Source organism: Tursiops truncatus, chromosome 14 (genome assembly GCF_011762595.2).
Source record: "Tursiops truncatus isolate mTurTru1 chromosome 14, mTurTru1.mat.Y, whole genome shotgun sequence".
NCBI lineage: Eukaryota > Metazoa > Chordata > Mammalia > Artiodactyla > Delphinidae > Tursiops > Tursiops truncatus.
This window is the reverse complement of record NC_047047.1, coordinates 53,747,383-53,764,321: the sequence shown is the minus strand read 5'-3', so window position 1 is coordinate 53,764,321 and position 16,939 is coordinate 53,747,383. Positions and strand designations below refer to the sequence as shown.

General features: G+C 37.5%; 1 protein-coding gene across 8 annotated transcripts in view; it reads right to left on the bottom strand.

Annotated features, from left to right (window-relative positions):
• THADA (THADA armadillo repeat containing) overlaps positions 1-16,939 on the bottom strand; it is a 313,717-nt gene that overhangs the window by 249,688 nt on the left and 47,090 nt on the right. For 5 of the 8 annotated variants that reach the window (XR_012325717.1, XM_019942698.3, XM_073791398.1 and 2 more), the window contains 5 exons: positions 16,713-16,926; positions 13,917-14,052; positions 13,142-13,278; positions 9,539-9,697; positions 7,971-8,128 (listed from right to left, as the gene is read on the bottom strand). Coding sequence is in view for 7 of the 8 variants with exons in the window: in XM_019942698.3 (XP_019798257.2) it covers positions 7,971-8,128; positions 9,539-9,697; positions 13,142-13,278; positions 13,917-14,052; positions 16,713-16,926 (804 nt within the window). In the remaining variant the exon portion in view is untranslated. The remainder of the gene's footprint in view (positions 1-7,970; positions 8,129-9,538; positions 9,698-13,141; positions 13,279-13,916; positions 14,053-16,712; positions 16,927-16,939) is intronic. The other 3 variants (XM_073791399.1, XM_019942697.3, XM_073791400.1) reach the window with 2 other exon arrangements.

Sequence of the window (16,939 nt, the reverse complement as noted above, 5' to 3'; positions counted from 1 at the left end):
CAGAAAGGGCAAGTAACTTATTCAAGGTCATACAGCAAGTAGATGGTAGAACCAGTACATAAATCCAGGCAATCTGGCTCCAGAGTTGGCCATCTTTAACTGCTAGGCTAGAACTGCCTCCCTATGCCAGCTTCACAAATCTTGCTGTGTTCTCTTTGTTAGCTCATATCATTCAACACCAACAGCAAATCACACAAGGTGACAACCTCACAAACCTAGGCCTAGGTGAAGTAATTACCTTTTACTCCCCTCTTCAAAAAAAATTTTTTTCTATTATGGTTAAAATATACATAACATAAAATTTACCATTTTAACCATTTTTAAGTGTACAGTTCAGTGGCATTCAGTATATTCACTTTCCTGTGCAACCACCATCTATCTACAGAATATTTTTCATCTTCCCAAACTGAAACTCCAACCCATTAAACAATACTTCCCAATAATTACCTTTTAGAGATAGACAAATATTAATGGCCACACAAGATTTAGTGTGCAAAGGGCCTCCTGAAAATTGACAGGCTTCACTTTGAGTCAGAACCATGGAGTTTTCCAGAATGCTACCCAATCACTTTCATACATGCTGCTTTTCTCCATGCAAGTTTAAACAAATAACAAATATGACAATCTACTTTAAAGAAGACATGACTGACAATTAGTTGCTGATGAAGTTTTGTACAGCATTAACTGTTAAAGTGGTTGGGTTGATTCTACATTTATACCATAAGATTTGGTAGCTGATAAGCTTTAGAGAATCCAGATTTTGTATAAAACTCAGGACCAAAGCTACAACTGGCACTCTCTTGATCCAGGTCTCCCTAGCAGGCCACAGAATGGTGAAAAAGCAAGCTAACCCAAGATAGCTCACATAGACTTATCTAGAAACAACTTCTGCCTCAGCACAGTGACTGGTATTCTGCACACATTAGAGATGATAAACAGTAGAAAGAGTAGTTAAACGTGTAACCATGGGCAACTGCCTCAGTCTCATCTATAAACTGGGAATAATAATAGCACTTGCCTCACAGATTGTGTATTAAAATGAGTTAATAAATCTAAAAGCTCAGCACAGGCCCTTAACTTATAAACCAATTCAGTTCAACGGGACCTCTGTCTGGATTTCCAAATAGAAGAAAGCTAACGACATACTCTAAACTCAGAATACATATGATTATAGAAAGACGGGTGATACATTTAGAGAAATAAGAATCAGATATGAGATCAAGAAAGAACCAGAAAAGCAGAATATAACAGAAGTTTTTAAATTCTAACAATTTAATATCCCCAAAGAGTGCCATGTCATGTTCTTCAGCTAAAGTTTTCAGGTGAAGAGCTGATGATATCCCTAATTTTTAATATTTTTTACAAGCTACATACTACTAGTCGTCAAAAATCAGGAGTCAGGGTAAGCCTTATCATTTTACCTTCAATACGTAATTTCAGAGTATATTTTGAACAGAATTATCAAGCACAAAATCTGAATTTAACCCCCAAGACACACCTGAAGCTCAATAACCCTACAAAACAGGACCAGAAGAAACATCAGTTAACTAACTTGTTATGACCATCATTTCTATTATTAGAGAAACAAAAGAAGATTTATAAAAAGGTGTACTAAGGCACAAAAAATAAAAACAGGAAGTCATAGAGCTGGGGTCTCTCTAACATCCTTAATCTTTTTTTAATGTTACAGATATTAAAACATACTTAAGGAAAACAGAAATGTTACTGGTAAAGTGCTTCTCTGTGGACTTACAATCTAGTTCTTAAACAAAGATCAGATTTTCATTGCTTCCTTTACCTTAACTCCCTTCAAAGGGGCTTAAACCAAAAGGCATATAATAATATCAAAGACCTCAGAGGTGAATGAGACCAGTGGATGGTCTCTCTTCTGAAGGGTAGACCTCAACCCTAGGTAATCCTGGCCTCAGAAAACAGAATGAGATTCTAAAGACACAAGTGAGAGGTAGACCATTTTTTCTCATTCCATTTTGCACTTAATTTCCCAACAAACCCACCTAGGTAACACCCAGGCTTAATATGAATTTTTCCCTTTGAAGAGAGTATATTTCTATTAATCAGACAGTAAGTACTTTTTTAGCACCCTGTCAAATGCTTAGCAGCTTAGTGCTGGGTAGACAAAGAACAAAACAAGGTGTTTGTCCTCCGAAGGCTTTCAGAGAAAACCAATATTCTGGATGGTACCCATCAGAAGCTTAACAGCAAAGCTTAACAGCACTAAGAAATGACAGCTCTTTTTGCATTGAAATGAATAATTAGAAAAAGCTTCATGGCCAGACCTTAAACAGGATATACATGAGTGAACCAATACAGAAAAGGATAATTAACATGAGAAGAAGCTGGCATACTAGAATAAATGAACAAACATTTATTAAGTATCCGCTACCTGTCAGACACTTCACTGGGTCTTTTTACATGAATGAACACAGACTATACAGGAGAGTGATAGCAGACCTGGCTGAATGGCCTCAAGATTTCATGCTAGAAAATAGTGGAAGAAGACAGGGTTGCAAGGTAGGGATGTACCCTATCACAGTGGGTGGGAGGAGTCAACAGGGCAATGTGGTCCATGAGTAGCTGGACAGGGAACAGGGGCCATGCTGACACTCTCCCCTTGGATGATCAGACTATAGGGAACATATTTAACCCTGTAGAAACTTATGACAACAGTAGAATCAGAAAAAGAATTTCAAAATTTTATTTAAAAAATGAATAACTCCTCTGAAAATTCAACTCGATTGCCTTTCAATCTATTAGATACATAGCTCCTATTTAAAGTTCATAAAAACTTTTCTTTTAACATGGATGATGTCTTTACAAAATATTTTCTTAATAAATAATATATATCTCAGAATTTCTGAAAGACAATTAAATATGGGAAAAAAAGGGCACTGATTTCTATTCTTAAAATGAAATTCTAATCACTATCTTTTTAAGTTTAGTGTATCCTGGTTCTAACCTTCCATAAAACCTACTTCTATAGGCAAATTAACATGCTTTATGGATTTACAGGGTATAAATTTCCACAGGGGAGGAGAGCTACATGCTATGTCTCTAGGCACCTATAATTCACCAACAGACTAGCTACGTGCCATGTCTCTAGGCACCTATAATTCACCAACAGACCAAACAGGGGAGCTAAATGCTCACCTAGAGCATAAAACCCACAAAGGGCAAATGTAAATACATTTTTTGTTTGTCCTTTATCTAGATAGTAGAGAGAAATACAGTAGAAAAATCAAAGCTAATTCCCCTCATTATGAGTTAGTAAGTCCATAAAGATTCAAGTATACAGGTGGGACATTTCTACAAAGAGCATGTGCAGTGGTTAAGATCTGGGATTCTGGAGCCAAGAGGGCTGAGTTCAGGAACCCTGTTCAGCCTCCTTACCAATACAAGCTAATTACATAAGTAACAGAGTTCTCTCATCTGTGAAATGGGGATAAAACTAGAACCTACTTCACAGGATTATTCTGAGAAATAAATGAGATTATGCAAATAAGCATTTAGCAGAGTACTTGGTAGAGCATAGCAATCAATATTGCTAAATGTCAATTTTTGTTTTCATTTTGTGTCATCAAGTAGTGAGACTTAACCCCTAAACCTTAATTTAAATTTTACTTTAAGACACAGCCACGGGCTTCCCTGGTGGCGCAGTGGTTGAGTCTGCCTGCCGATGCAGGGGACACGGGTTCGTGCCCCGGTCTGGGAGGATCCCACATGCCGCGGAGCGGCTGGGCCCGTGAGCCATGGCCACTGAGTCTGCGTGTCCGGAGCCTGTGCTCCGCAACGGGAGAGGCCACAACAGTGAGAGGCCTGCGTACCACTAAAAAAAAAAAAAAAAGACACAGCCACAACCTTAGGAATGTCAACAGGAGTTTCTAATTCCACTTTGGTTAAATGGAATAGTTTATAAAAGTTTATACTACAGTAAGATAATTAACATCTTAAACTGGACATTCTCTACTATAGTGATTTCCTACTAACACTTGGGATTTCGTGAAAGCCCAAACATTGTCCTACATAATAACAAAGATGATGGTTTCCTGGTATTCAGACATCTTCCCACCAGAACGTTTATTCTTTGTTTTCTGGCAAATCCTTAACCATGTGCCATTTTAACAGTTGCCTTTTAGTCTGACTTTTTGAAATGAATTTGTCTTGTATCCCCTATTACATTTCCAAGCCCTTTGAGCTCAGAGAACCACATATTCTATTTCTTAATATTCCCACAACACCCTTGTAGTAAGGCAGTCAATAAATAGTTGACTAAATGATGTAATTACATGCTCAACTTCACTTCACAGCTTAAAAATGGTAACCTGCATTCAGCACAGTTCAATGAATACTTACTCATAATTTCTAAAAAATAAACTTTGGTAAAAGAAAATACAAAAGGTAATTTCTTTAAGACTGACAAATGCTAATAAACATACATCCCACTTACAGTTCATTAACAAAAACCTAAAACAGTAACAAAAGGTACTGAGGGACCATATAAACCCAGTTAGCCATGTACATCATGAAAATTACAATAGAATCTAAAGTAGGAGTTTTTAAAATTGCTCATTTCTAATAATTGGTAATTATTCTTAATCACGTGATTTCTGTGGCAATAATTCCTAGGAAGCAGAAAGCAGGTACATTAAAAAAAAATTTTACCCAAAAGCTTCTTTTTAGGAATATTAGGGGAAATATATAAACATATGAACTGATAGTCCAGGTAGAGGAAGTTTAAAAAAATCAGTAGGTACTGGGTATCCGATATCCCATGGAAAGAGGACCAACAATGTATCAAGCAAAAGCTCTGCATCAGCAAAGCACCCAGCTTGAAACCCAGACACACACCAGTCAGGAAGTTTGTGAGATAAGGTTGCATGCACTGCTCACTCTTTAAGGGTCTCGACTTACATCCCTCAAAGCTGGTTTTATCTCTGCCTCTCGGACAGGGACATTATGAAAGAACCTTTCATAATGTGATTACAGCGCAGGAGAAGGGTCAGACATGCCTCTGAATGAACACATTTTCTTCTTGATGAAGTCGCAGAGGACACACTCCTTCACAAGCAATCATCTAAGGGAATGGATCATTTGCTATAAAGTTCAGTAGCAAGTTGCCTTACTGTCCTGTTGCTTGCAAAAATCTGGTTGGCTATGGGAAGCTGGGAAAATTAAATTTAAAGAAAAATTAAATGAGCCATTCAGAACAAAGGCAGCACTGTGTCATGTCGGAATACAGGCTGGGAAGCAGAAGAATCAGGTTCCTGTCCCAGAGCTGCCACAAACCAGCTTTGTGATCTTGGGCAAACCAGGTAACATCCAAGGGCTTCAGTCTCCCCTTGTGCAAGAGAGCTGGATAATATCATCTCTGTGAGCCTTCCAGCTCCAACAGTATGTGAATACAGCACTGAATACTCAGAATTATAAGCGAGCACCAGCTCCTCTCCTCGTACAGCAGCAAAAATCCCCAAATTGGAGTCTCACCACCTGCTGGCCTAGTATAAACTATACTCATGTATGGGGGATGGAAGTTGTCACCCCTTTAACAAAGGGCTGTAAAATCAGGATGGGCTTAAAGGAGCTGAGTTCCATGAGAAATCCTCTCCGTCGTCAAAATGTGAGACCTCAAATATAAAATGGCAGTAGAATCCTATTCCTTTTTCAGTAGTGAAGGGTGAGTGGAGAGCAAGAGAAGCAACAGGCTGAACACCAGTATTTCAGGTTCTATAGAACAACTTCCTTCATCCACTGAGAGAAAAGGAGATCATGGTTTTTATGATTCTTGTTAATGAGAAATCCAAGTTCCCAATTCTCCCCAACAACGCGGAGCATTCTGCCCATAAGTCACTTCCCTGCCTCTGCAGGTCTCTTGTGGTCACATTCACCTACACTGTTGACGCGTACATTTGTAGCTTTGCCACTAGGTGCACAGAAGAACTAGTGATGCCAGGGCGGCTATGCCCTTGGAAGGAAGGTAGACCCTAGGTGTGGCCCCAGCACTCCAATGCAGACTGCATTCTTCTCTGTCATTTATATTTTTAACTCTTAAAAGTACTAAATACATAGGAATATGTTTAGTTTAAAGGAATTTCACGGAACAAAACTATATGTTTAAAAGCAGGAATCCTCTAGTAATATAAGTAATACTAATTTCTTGATAACTTTAGATTTTATTGACTAAATGTCCCTGCATTTTTTTAAATGTAAAAAAATTAATAATTTTTTTAAGAGCATTTTAATTTTTTTAGTAAAATTTAGCATGATCAAGACTAAAGTTTTCCACAGAGGGCAGGGTTTCAATGTCAGAACAGTGCCATCACATACACTCTTGTTCACTCACTCAGTCATTAATTTCTTCTCAAACATATATATGTGGGGTCACCACATGAATGGCGACATGGAGAAATGACTGGATCTTATTAGAATGGAAATGGATATTTTACAGAAAAACAGGATTCTATTTCTTATTCAAGAAAACAGTCATCAGAAGAGTTCTTTGGTTTATAAGAGCCTCTCTTTGTTATTGTTGTTGTTTTACAAACATCTCTTCTATTTTATATTAGTTCCCAATTTTAAAAAATTAATTCCCAATTTAACCTGGATATCCCATATAACTTCATAAGATTTGGGTGCTCTGTAAAAGGTGTCAGGGCAAAATGATTTTCACAGGAAGCTTTCAGGTCTTTCTCAGTTATAGTAAAAGTAAAATATGTTTCCCTTAATTTTGTTTTTAAACACTGGCCAACAAACCTAAAACACTAGATGTTTTAACTTGTCCTCAAAAAGTTGAGAAGTCAAGGGGCTCTAGCCCATATTTACTTCTTAGTGAGATGGTGAACATCAGTGAAGTAACCATTAATCATAGCTGGATTCCCCAGCAAAGACGCTGGCACTGGCACTCCAGCCAGTCACCAGTAAGGACTGCAAGTAACTCTAGGACACTAACGCCTGTTTGATTTGGAAGAGAATAAGGAACATAATGAAGCTGGCAGTGTTCTGTTCCCCTCTGCCGTTCTCTGTCTCAGAGCCTTGCAACATCACAAGCCCAGCTGTTAACCAGATGCAAACATATCAGCCACAGAGAGTGTGAGAATAAAAATATTAGCATTATTTCCATGGAACTGGTCACATGGTTATTACAGAAATAATCAGCATTAGCATACTACAATATTTGTTTTGTTCTTAAATGTCATAACACCCTACGGGAGAAATTATCTTTATTTGAAAAAGGTTAAAAATGAAAGTACATGTTATGTATCTTTGCTGGAAAATGGTGGGAAATGGATTTGTTGAAACCATATGGAAAGGAAGAGGGAATCAATTAAAAACAGAAATCTAATAAATCTAAAATATTTCCAAATGAAATGCTTGTGGTAAGCTAATTTCTTATAAACACTGCACTCAAGTCACTTGAATAGTCCCAGATGGAACTGACTTTGTGGTCTTAAAAGTCAGCCAAAAAAACCAAAGTAACTACAACTTTATCATCAATGTAGAGGGAAACATGAGATCCATAATCAACCAGTATATAAAGAAAAAAAATATATATATTTTTTCTTTGCAAAATTTAAGAGGTTTGTGGAATTTTACTAAATAGACAATTTCATTTACATTTGAATTTTAAGTTTGTGTGTGTTCAATGGAGAAATAAAAATTCAAATGTTAATACTGAAGTTAAAAGTGAGGTAAAAGCTATCATTATTTATATAACTTAGAAAAATAAAAACATTTCTAAAAATGCCAAAGTTTGGAAACGGATTGCAAGATCCAATTCCTATACTTTAATGAACTTTCTTCAGTTGACATCTGTAAGATTTTATTCAAGAAAAATGTTAAAATTGTTTTTTAAGTTATTAAAAAAATTTTTTTTAAGTTATTTAACTTTTAAATAAAAGTTTGTGATTTATGCTTTGACCAGAAATTATACCAGGTGGAATAAACAGCTACCCTACCTGTTCCACTGTCAATAATCCATCAGGAGATTCTGGCACAGACCGCATGGGTAGAAGCTGGCACAGTGAGCCTAACAGTAAAGCGACTTCCTTCATGCTTCTCCAACAACATACCAGCACCATCTGAGCAGTTACGTCACATGTTTTTCCTTCTTTACCTTAAAAAATAAAAAAAAAAAAAAAACTATTGCAACACTAGGCACTTGATTACTCACATCCCAGGTTTCTTAGAACAAGCTTATTCATAATTTCCCCAAGAATAATCTGCTTGAACAAACCAATTTGGCATATGCTATATTTATTCAGGAGAAAATAACTAACATTTGTTGGGAATGTGTTATGGGTAGGAATCACAGTATTTTATTTAATATACTATATTCAAAATAAATTTAAAAATAAAACACAATATTATTCTAAAACCGAAGTCTAACCTTTGGAAGTTAATGAAACAAACTCTTCCTGCCTCTCAGTTATCCATAAAATATGACTATAATAAATGTATTTTATTATTTGTTTTGGTGAGGGTGGCTGCTATGTCAGTAAAAGAATAGGATACGACTTTTCTTTCAAAGGAAAATACAAATTCTCTTTCAAAATATATTTAAATTCCACGGTCAATTAGCTATAAGAATCCTTACTCTCTTCTTCTAGCTTTAGAAATATTTTAGTACTGACATTAAAAAAAATATCCAAAAGAAGCTATTAAATTTAAAATGTAAGTTAACAAAATAAACTTTTTAACGTAATCCCATTTGTCTTTTAAAAGGCCACTAAACTCAAAGGATAAATGTACATACACTTAAATACATAAAATTGGTCTGAAATGATGTATACTAAAGAGGGATGAAGTAGGATTGAGGAGGAAATAAGAAAATGAAAGAAAACAAAATTAATTTGTTTTTAATTCATATTTATCTCTGTATTATTTGAAACTATTACAAGCATACATTTGTGTTATTTTGTGTAATTAAAAAAAAAAAAACCATAAAGAGAAATTTTTACAAGACAATATCCCCATCTAGTGGAGAATGTAGAATATGTTATAAATAAATAAGATATTACTGCTTCTGATGACTTTTTACAGCATTATAGAAAATTATAAAAGAACTAATGAGAAAACAAACAGTAAGAATTTGAATTCTGGAGGCCTGGTACAACAGAGCAGCTCACATTTCTCTGAGTCATAAATTTGTTTCCTTAAAAGGCTGTTTGACTGACTACAAGGACTCTCACAACATCAAACCATAGTGCTGGGAGAAGCAGACTGCTCCCCAAACCCAAGTTCACTGTGCATCACTGTTCCTACATCACCTGGCTGTCAAGACAGGTTTCAGTACTCAAAGGCTTTTTGCTGAAGCACCTTATACACTGCACTGGTGAACACCATTTTCTGGTAAAGTCTTATAAACTCATTCCCCAAAATAAATCATTTATAAGCTCAAAAAAGACTTTATTTTCTAGAAGTGTACTACACACATTTGCAGCCTCTGATTTACTATAGAAAAAGAGCATTTTGCACATTTTATTTGTCGCTTAAATACTGACTACAATGCTGATTTTATATATACCTTTGATTTCTGCAGAAGTATCAATATTCGGTACACTGGCACTCAAGTCCTCCAAATCAAAGCTATCACATTCTTTCAAAATTTTAGCTCGATTGAAATAATCATTAGTATCTCGGGGCTGAATCTCATTCAAAATCGTCTGCAAGCGGCTTGCTGACTCTGAGGGAGAGAGATGAGATTATGTAAAACCCCAGTTCCACATCACATGAAGACGTCCCTCGCGGGTATTTGCCCTCAAAAATTTTGTAATTTTCAGGGCTTCCCTGGTGGCGCAGTGGTTGAGAGTCCGCCTGCTGATGCACGGGACACAGGTTCGTGCCCTGGTCTGGGAGGATCCCACATGCCGCGGAGCGGCTGGCCCCGTGAGCCATGGCCGCTGGGCCTGCGCGTCCGGAGCCTGTGCTCCGCAACGGTGAGAGGCCCGCGTACAGCCAAAGAAAAATTTTCTAATTTTCAGTACTTGATAATTAGCACTATAAGAAGGGACTCACAGGATGGATAATGTGAAAATTATTTATATAAGGTCTTCATGACACTTGAGTGTACTTTCAAAATATGGTGAATATTTTAAATAGGATGAAGATTGGACAAAAAAGCACAACAGAAACTGTCCATAGACAAAGGCTGCCATCTCCCTTACATTGCTTTTCTCAGTGTTGTCTAAGAATCTCAAATACAGTGCTCAAATAGATGAAGGAAGAGCAATAAATTTCAATGAATTTTGTTTTAAGAGGTAAGAAACCCCACTACCAACAAAAATAATCTTTTATGGCCCAGGAATACCATGAAAACTCCATATTTGGCTTTGAAATGAATAAGTAATATACTGCTTTCTAAGTTAGATTTCCAGTCCTAGTATTATATTAAAATTCATTTTTATTTCTTAGTAAGCACTCGCTGGATTAGGAAATGTAAACTTCACGAATGCTAGACTTTGTTCACTGCTCAACTGCTAGTGCCTAGAACAGAAACTGGGTCATGGCAGAGGTTCAGTAACATGGGCTGAAGGAATTTATGGATGACTAGGTAATAAAGAGCTAGGCAGGCTCAGATTTTGAAAGAAAATAACAACAGGTAATCATCTAAAACCAATTAACAAATCAAAGAATGGGTTACTTACTGTATACCTATTATACACACTTATATTTTAGGTATTATGGGAAATACAAAGACCCAAACTGGTATCATAATGGTTCAGCCAACATCTTATGTTCACTTGTGGCTTCCATGAAATTTTGCCAAAAACAAATTTTGATAGCCACGAGAAAGTAACACTGGCCCAAAAAGAAACCATAGAAAGATTAAGAAAAAAGAGAGGGGTAACCAGAATAAAATTTTAAGAACCATTTTTGTGGCTTTCAGGGGAGACTTTTTTCAAAGAATTCAGAATGCATGGCAGATAACATGGGAAAGACATAAGAAAAATGGAGACAACCAGAGGAAAAAAGGCAAAATTAAGGAAAAGTTAGTGGACCATAGACAGTTTTTGAGACTGACAGATATTTTAAAACTTTAATAACAAACAAAATTTTAGCATACTCTGAAGGCCCTACCCACAACTGGTGACAAACATTCAAGATTTCTCACCCAAAATATATTGGTATGGCCTGATCCAAATATTAGCGATCAGACTGGATGTTCTTTATTCCTATGCACTGTTTAAGTAGGAAAACTAAACCAACAAATTTTAGTATTTAGACTATCAGTCAAAATAAATCTGTAACTGTATCTTAGTATCATGAACCACCACCAACCTTCCAACTCATTTTTAGTGGAGAACAAAACGTAACATTTTCTATGCAACCACACAACTCTAGATTAGTTTAATTATCGGCCCAAAGTATTGTATTGTATGATGCAGTGTGTGTTTATGATTTACTCAGTATGTTTTTAATAGAAGCCTCTCATTTGCACTCCAAAATGCATTCACCAACTTTACTTCAACACCAAAATATAAATTTACTTCATGATTTTCTAGGTGTTCAAAGGAACGTTCATGTTAGTATATACCTTTAACGGCCAATCCCTTCTGGCCTGTTGTAGTACAGATCCAGTAATCCCCTCACACTGTCCCTCTCCATCCCACCTGGGATCCGCAACCATCAACATCGTCTGCAGCTGACATCCAACCACCAACATCGTCAGGGCTCCTCCTTCTGATGTATCGCCAGGAGGTCAACAGTAGCCTAACACTACGTCATAATGCCTACGTCATTCACCTCACTTCACCTCATCACACAGGCATTTTATCATCTCACATCAACACAAGAAAAAGGGTGAGCACAATGTGGTAAGATTTTTTGAGAGAAACAGAGAGAGACCACATTCACATAACTTTTATTACAGTATACTGTTATAATTATTCTGTTATTATTGGTTATCATTGTTAATCTCTTACTGTGCCTAATCTATAAATTAAATTTTAACATAAGTATGTACGTATAGGAAAAAACACAGTCTGTATAGGGTTTGGTACTATCTGCACTGTCAGGCATCCACTGGGGGTCCTGGATCATATAGCCCTCAGATTAAGAGGGAACTGCTGTATACACATACCACCAAGGGCATCCCAGGCACTGAATTTAGTTCCTATACTTTCAGGAATTGTTCATTCATTCTAACAACTATTGATAGTGTACCTCCTTCTGCCAGGCACTGTGCTAAGCACAAGGGAGGAAAACAGACAAGATTCCTGTTAAACTGCAACAACTCCATGAAGGAGAAATCTATGAGAAAGGGAGAATGCTAAGAGACAAGACTGGCAAGGTAGCAGGAGCAAAACTATTACAGGACCTGGTCACTAACGTATTTTAAATAAAAAGGAAGAGGGGGTGGGCAGAGCACAGGGTTAAGTAAAGATTATGTGTAACATGATAGATTATATGACTAGAAAAGACTACTTTGGATGTGGTAAAAAGGAAATGGAAGGAGATAAAAGTAGATGTGGGGAAACAAGAGAGGATAAAAGCCTACAGTAAGGTAAGAAGATGCAGATAAAAGAAAAAGAGATTTGAAAGCTATTTAAGGGGCACCACTGAAAGAACGTGGAGACAGGCTAGATATAAGGAGCAAAGGGGAGATGTCAAGCAGCCCTAGGCTCCTGACTTGCATAAACAGGTCTCTGGTAGGGCCATTTGCAAAAATACAAGAGTTGGGAAGGAAAAGACAGATGAAAGTTCATGAGTTCGGTTTTGGGCATTTTGACTATCTCCTCCAATTTTTTTTTTTTTTTTAAATTAAATGGTCTTTGTATGTCCAATGGTCTTTGCCTATTCAGATTTCTAACAAGTTGCCTTCTCTGACTGAACCCCATCAACTTCTCTCTAATTTTTATACTGCCTGCCAGAATACAACCCTGGTAGGTTGTATTCTGAAATGATATATTATAAAACCCAATTCATCCCAGAAGAGGAAGTACCTTGCTGATCACCTGGCTATTTATTTATTTTGGTTATTTTTTCATAGTTAAAAATATTACTAAAAAGGCAGAAATATCACTAGTCATAATAATAATTTCTTTTCCCCCTATTTAGCCTCTGTATCTCTCTGAAGAAATGATTAGGGGAAAAAACATAGTAATTCTAGCTTTCTTCATTTACTGACCTGCATCAGTGTCCATGGGGATGAGGCCTTCTGGGGAGGAGCTCTGAATAACTGGAGACACCACGGCGGAAAGCCTGTAGGACGTCACAAGGAGCTTCTCCACCACGGGTCTCCACTCATTCACCAACTGCAGGCTGCTGCAACAAAGACATTAGGGTAGTTTACACTAAGAGCAAAAATCACATTTTCAAGATGAAATTAATAGACAAAAGGGGTCAAAAGAATTTGGGTTTCAAAATCGTGCAATCTATAAAATATTTAAGACATAAAAATATGTGTATATATGTATTTTTTTAAATAAAGTTATTTGTTTATTTATCTTTGGCTGTGTTGGGTCTTTGGGGCTGTACACGGGCTTTCTCTAGTTGCGGTGAGCGGCGGCTACTCTTCGTTGCAGTGCGTGGGCTTCTCATTGCAGTGGCTTCTCTCGTTTCAGAGCACGGGCTCTAGGCGCACAGGCTTCAGTAGTTGTGGCTCGTGGGCTTCAGTAGTTGTGGCTCACGGGCTCTAGAGCACAGGCTCAGTAGTTGTGGCACACGGGCTCAGTTGCTCCGCAGCATGTGGGATCTTCCCGGACCAGGGCTCAAACCTGTATCCCCTGCATTGGCAGGCAGATTCTTAACCACTGCACCACCAGGGAAGCCCTATATGTACATTTTAAAATCTAATTTTTAATTACCTTTAAGGCAATATGTTCCTTTCCCAGGACACATTCCAATAAGTGTTTAAAGCTCAGAAGTGAGTACTGAGGAAAGAGCGGGGGGGATATACTTACTTTAGAGCTAGCTTCCGCAAAGCTCCTGTTATACAGTGGACCCGCCCGTACATTGGAAATGATGCTGCTGCCTGAAGCAGAGAATTTTCAGCCCGAGATACTTCTTCCTCAAGATTTTCCAACAAGCATTTGATAACTAGAAAAAGCAAAAAAACCCACCAAAACCCACCAAAATAACGCCAGTTTAAAAACACATTTACAAATTTGTACACAGCAGAACAGTTTCCACGAAAGCACCCAACTCAGTTGAACTTTATACTAGAGGTTTTTGAATGAAAAAAGAGATCTTTCAAGGTTATCCAGCCTGTTCTCCATTTCCAGTTAAGGTAGTACTGTGTCTTTGCCCTAACTTCCTGGATCCATTTACAGCATTCATTCTGGATCATTTCTCCTAGACATCCTCTACCTGGGTTAACAGACCCCAGGCCTATGTGCCATGTGCTATTTGGACAGATTTTAAAAAACAATGGCTTTACTGATCTATTACTCATATACCATACAATTTATACACTTAAAGTGTACAAGTCAAGGATTTTTAGGATATTCACAGCTATGTGCAACCACCACCACAGTCAATTTTAGAACATTCTCATCCTTCCCCCCTCAAAAAAGTCTCACCCATTATCAGTCACTCCCCTCCCTGCACCTCTCACCTTCCCCAGTCCTAGGCAACCACTTAAGCATTTTCTGCCTATTCTGGACATACCATATAAATGGAATCATACAATATGTGGCTTCTTTCAAAGTTCATCCATGTTGTAGCATATATTAATATTTCATTACTTTTAACAGCTCAGTAACAGTCCATTGTATGGATATACCACCTTTTATTTATCCATTTATCAGATGATGTACATGTGAGTTGTTTCCACTTTTTGGCTATTAAGAATCATGCTGCTATGAACATTCATGCACAAGTTTTTGTCTGGACATAGTTTTCATTTTTCTTAAGTATATGACCATTATGGACTGAATGTTTGTGTGTCCCTGCTTGCCCCCCCCGCAAATTCATGCTGAAACCCTCACCCTCAATGCACAGAAATTTAAAGGTGGAATCTTTAGGAAGTAATCAAGTTTAGCTGAGTCATGAGGGTGGGACCCCCAGGATGGGATTAGTGTCCTTATAAGAAGAGGAAGACAGACCAGAGCTTACTCTCTCCTCCATGTGAGCACAGACTGAGACGGCTGCTGTTACAAACTAGGAAAAGGGTTCTCACCAGGAACCAAATCTGTTGGCACCTTAATCTTAACCTTCCCAGCGTCCAGAAGTGTGAGAAATAAATGCCTATTGTTTAAGCCACCCACTTTACGGTATCTTGTTATAGCAGCCTGAGCTGATTAAGACAATGCCCAAGAGAGGAACTGTGGAGTCATATGGTAATTATATGTTTAACCTTTCAAGAAACTACCAGATTGTTTTCCAAAGGGGCCAGACCATTCTACATTCCCATCAACAGTGTATAGGAGGGACTTCCCTAGTGGTCCAGTGGGTAAGAATCTGCACTCCCAAGGCAGGGGGCCCAGGTTCGATCCCTAGTCGGGGAACTAGATCTCACATGCATGCAGCATATGGCATGCAACTAAGAGTTCACATGCCACAATTAAGAAGACTGCATGCCACAACTAAGACCTGGCACAGCAGAAGGGAGAGAGGGAGAAAGCGAGGGAGGGAGGGAAGAAGGAAGGAAGGAAAACATAGGGCAGTAATTACATGGTAGGAGGAGGGAGCTAGGATAAAGAAGAGGCTTCAAAGTTATGGGTGCTGTTGTATCAATACTTCTTAAGCTGAGTGTTATTACCTAGCTTGGGGACAGAACTTGTGAAATTTTTATATTATTACTATTTAAATCCTATATATTTAAATATTCTTTGTATGTTTGAAATATTTCAAAAAGTTTAAAAATGTCTTAAATTTGAAAGGCTTTACATGAAGTATGAACTCCCCAGTTCACCCCAATTGCAGACCTCTTCTTATCATCTTATCGGGGTCTCCTCTGGAATCCAGCCCTGAAGCAATTAGAGTTCGGCACGTCATGTTCCATGGCACTGTCATCTCTCTATCCCCAGCTCTATGGCCACATTTCCACCAGAACTATCCATGGCCTCCTAATTTTCTCCCATTATTAGTTCTCTTTTTCATGGCTTTTTCTACTATCTTGGAGAGAATAATTGTCAACTCTCTTTCAACATCTGACCTCTGTTTTGTTTAATAAAAATCTCTACCTATCCTTATTTATAGTACAATTCCAAAATGAAGATTTACTAGGATAAAATTAACTACATGAACCCCCAACAAATATTTGTTTAAAATCATTAGATCTAAATGAACTCAGACCCTAGGTTTTGGAACTGGCTATATGGGAAGAGTAAAAGGCAAGGGTATGACAGCCAGTTAAAACATAAACCCCAACAGACAAAGGAACTCTGCTCTATATAGAATTAACAAAGATGATTTGGCTATAGTCATAGTAAAATTTCTGTAGAAAAAAAGTACATTTTTGGTAAAGAAAGAGGTCTTATTTAAATAAAAGCTCTATTAATGTACATTTGCATATGCACTTATTTAACGTGAATCCTCTATTTAGACGCAATATAGTTGAGTAAACTATTTATTTGAAAAGGAGAAATTCATGATATACTTATATGCTGGTAAACTACAAAGCTGGTAAACTCTTAAATAAAAAAAAAAAACCACAAAGTGCTTAACCATTAGATAGCCCAACCATATTAATAGTGAAGAAAGTAAGATATTGGTTTTGATAAATAAGAGCAAAAGGTCATTTACTCAATACGAACCTATTAATGTGTTACTTTCCACCAGAGCAGCAGACTTATCCCCATCTCCACATGCAACCCGCTGAGTTTTTAAGTAAGCAGACAGAGATGACGGCAGAGCGTTCTGCCAGATTAAGAAGTTCAGTAGGTAGGAAGCTGTTACACAGTCATATGGTTTGGTGCTTGTGCTGAGCTCCAGTGCTGCCTGGAATAAGCCTTGTAGTTTCTCTGAATCCTAGGATAAAGCA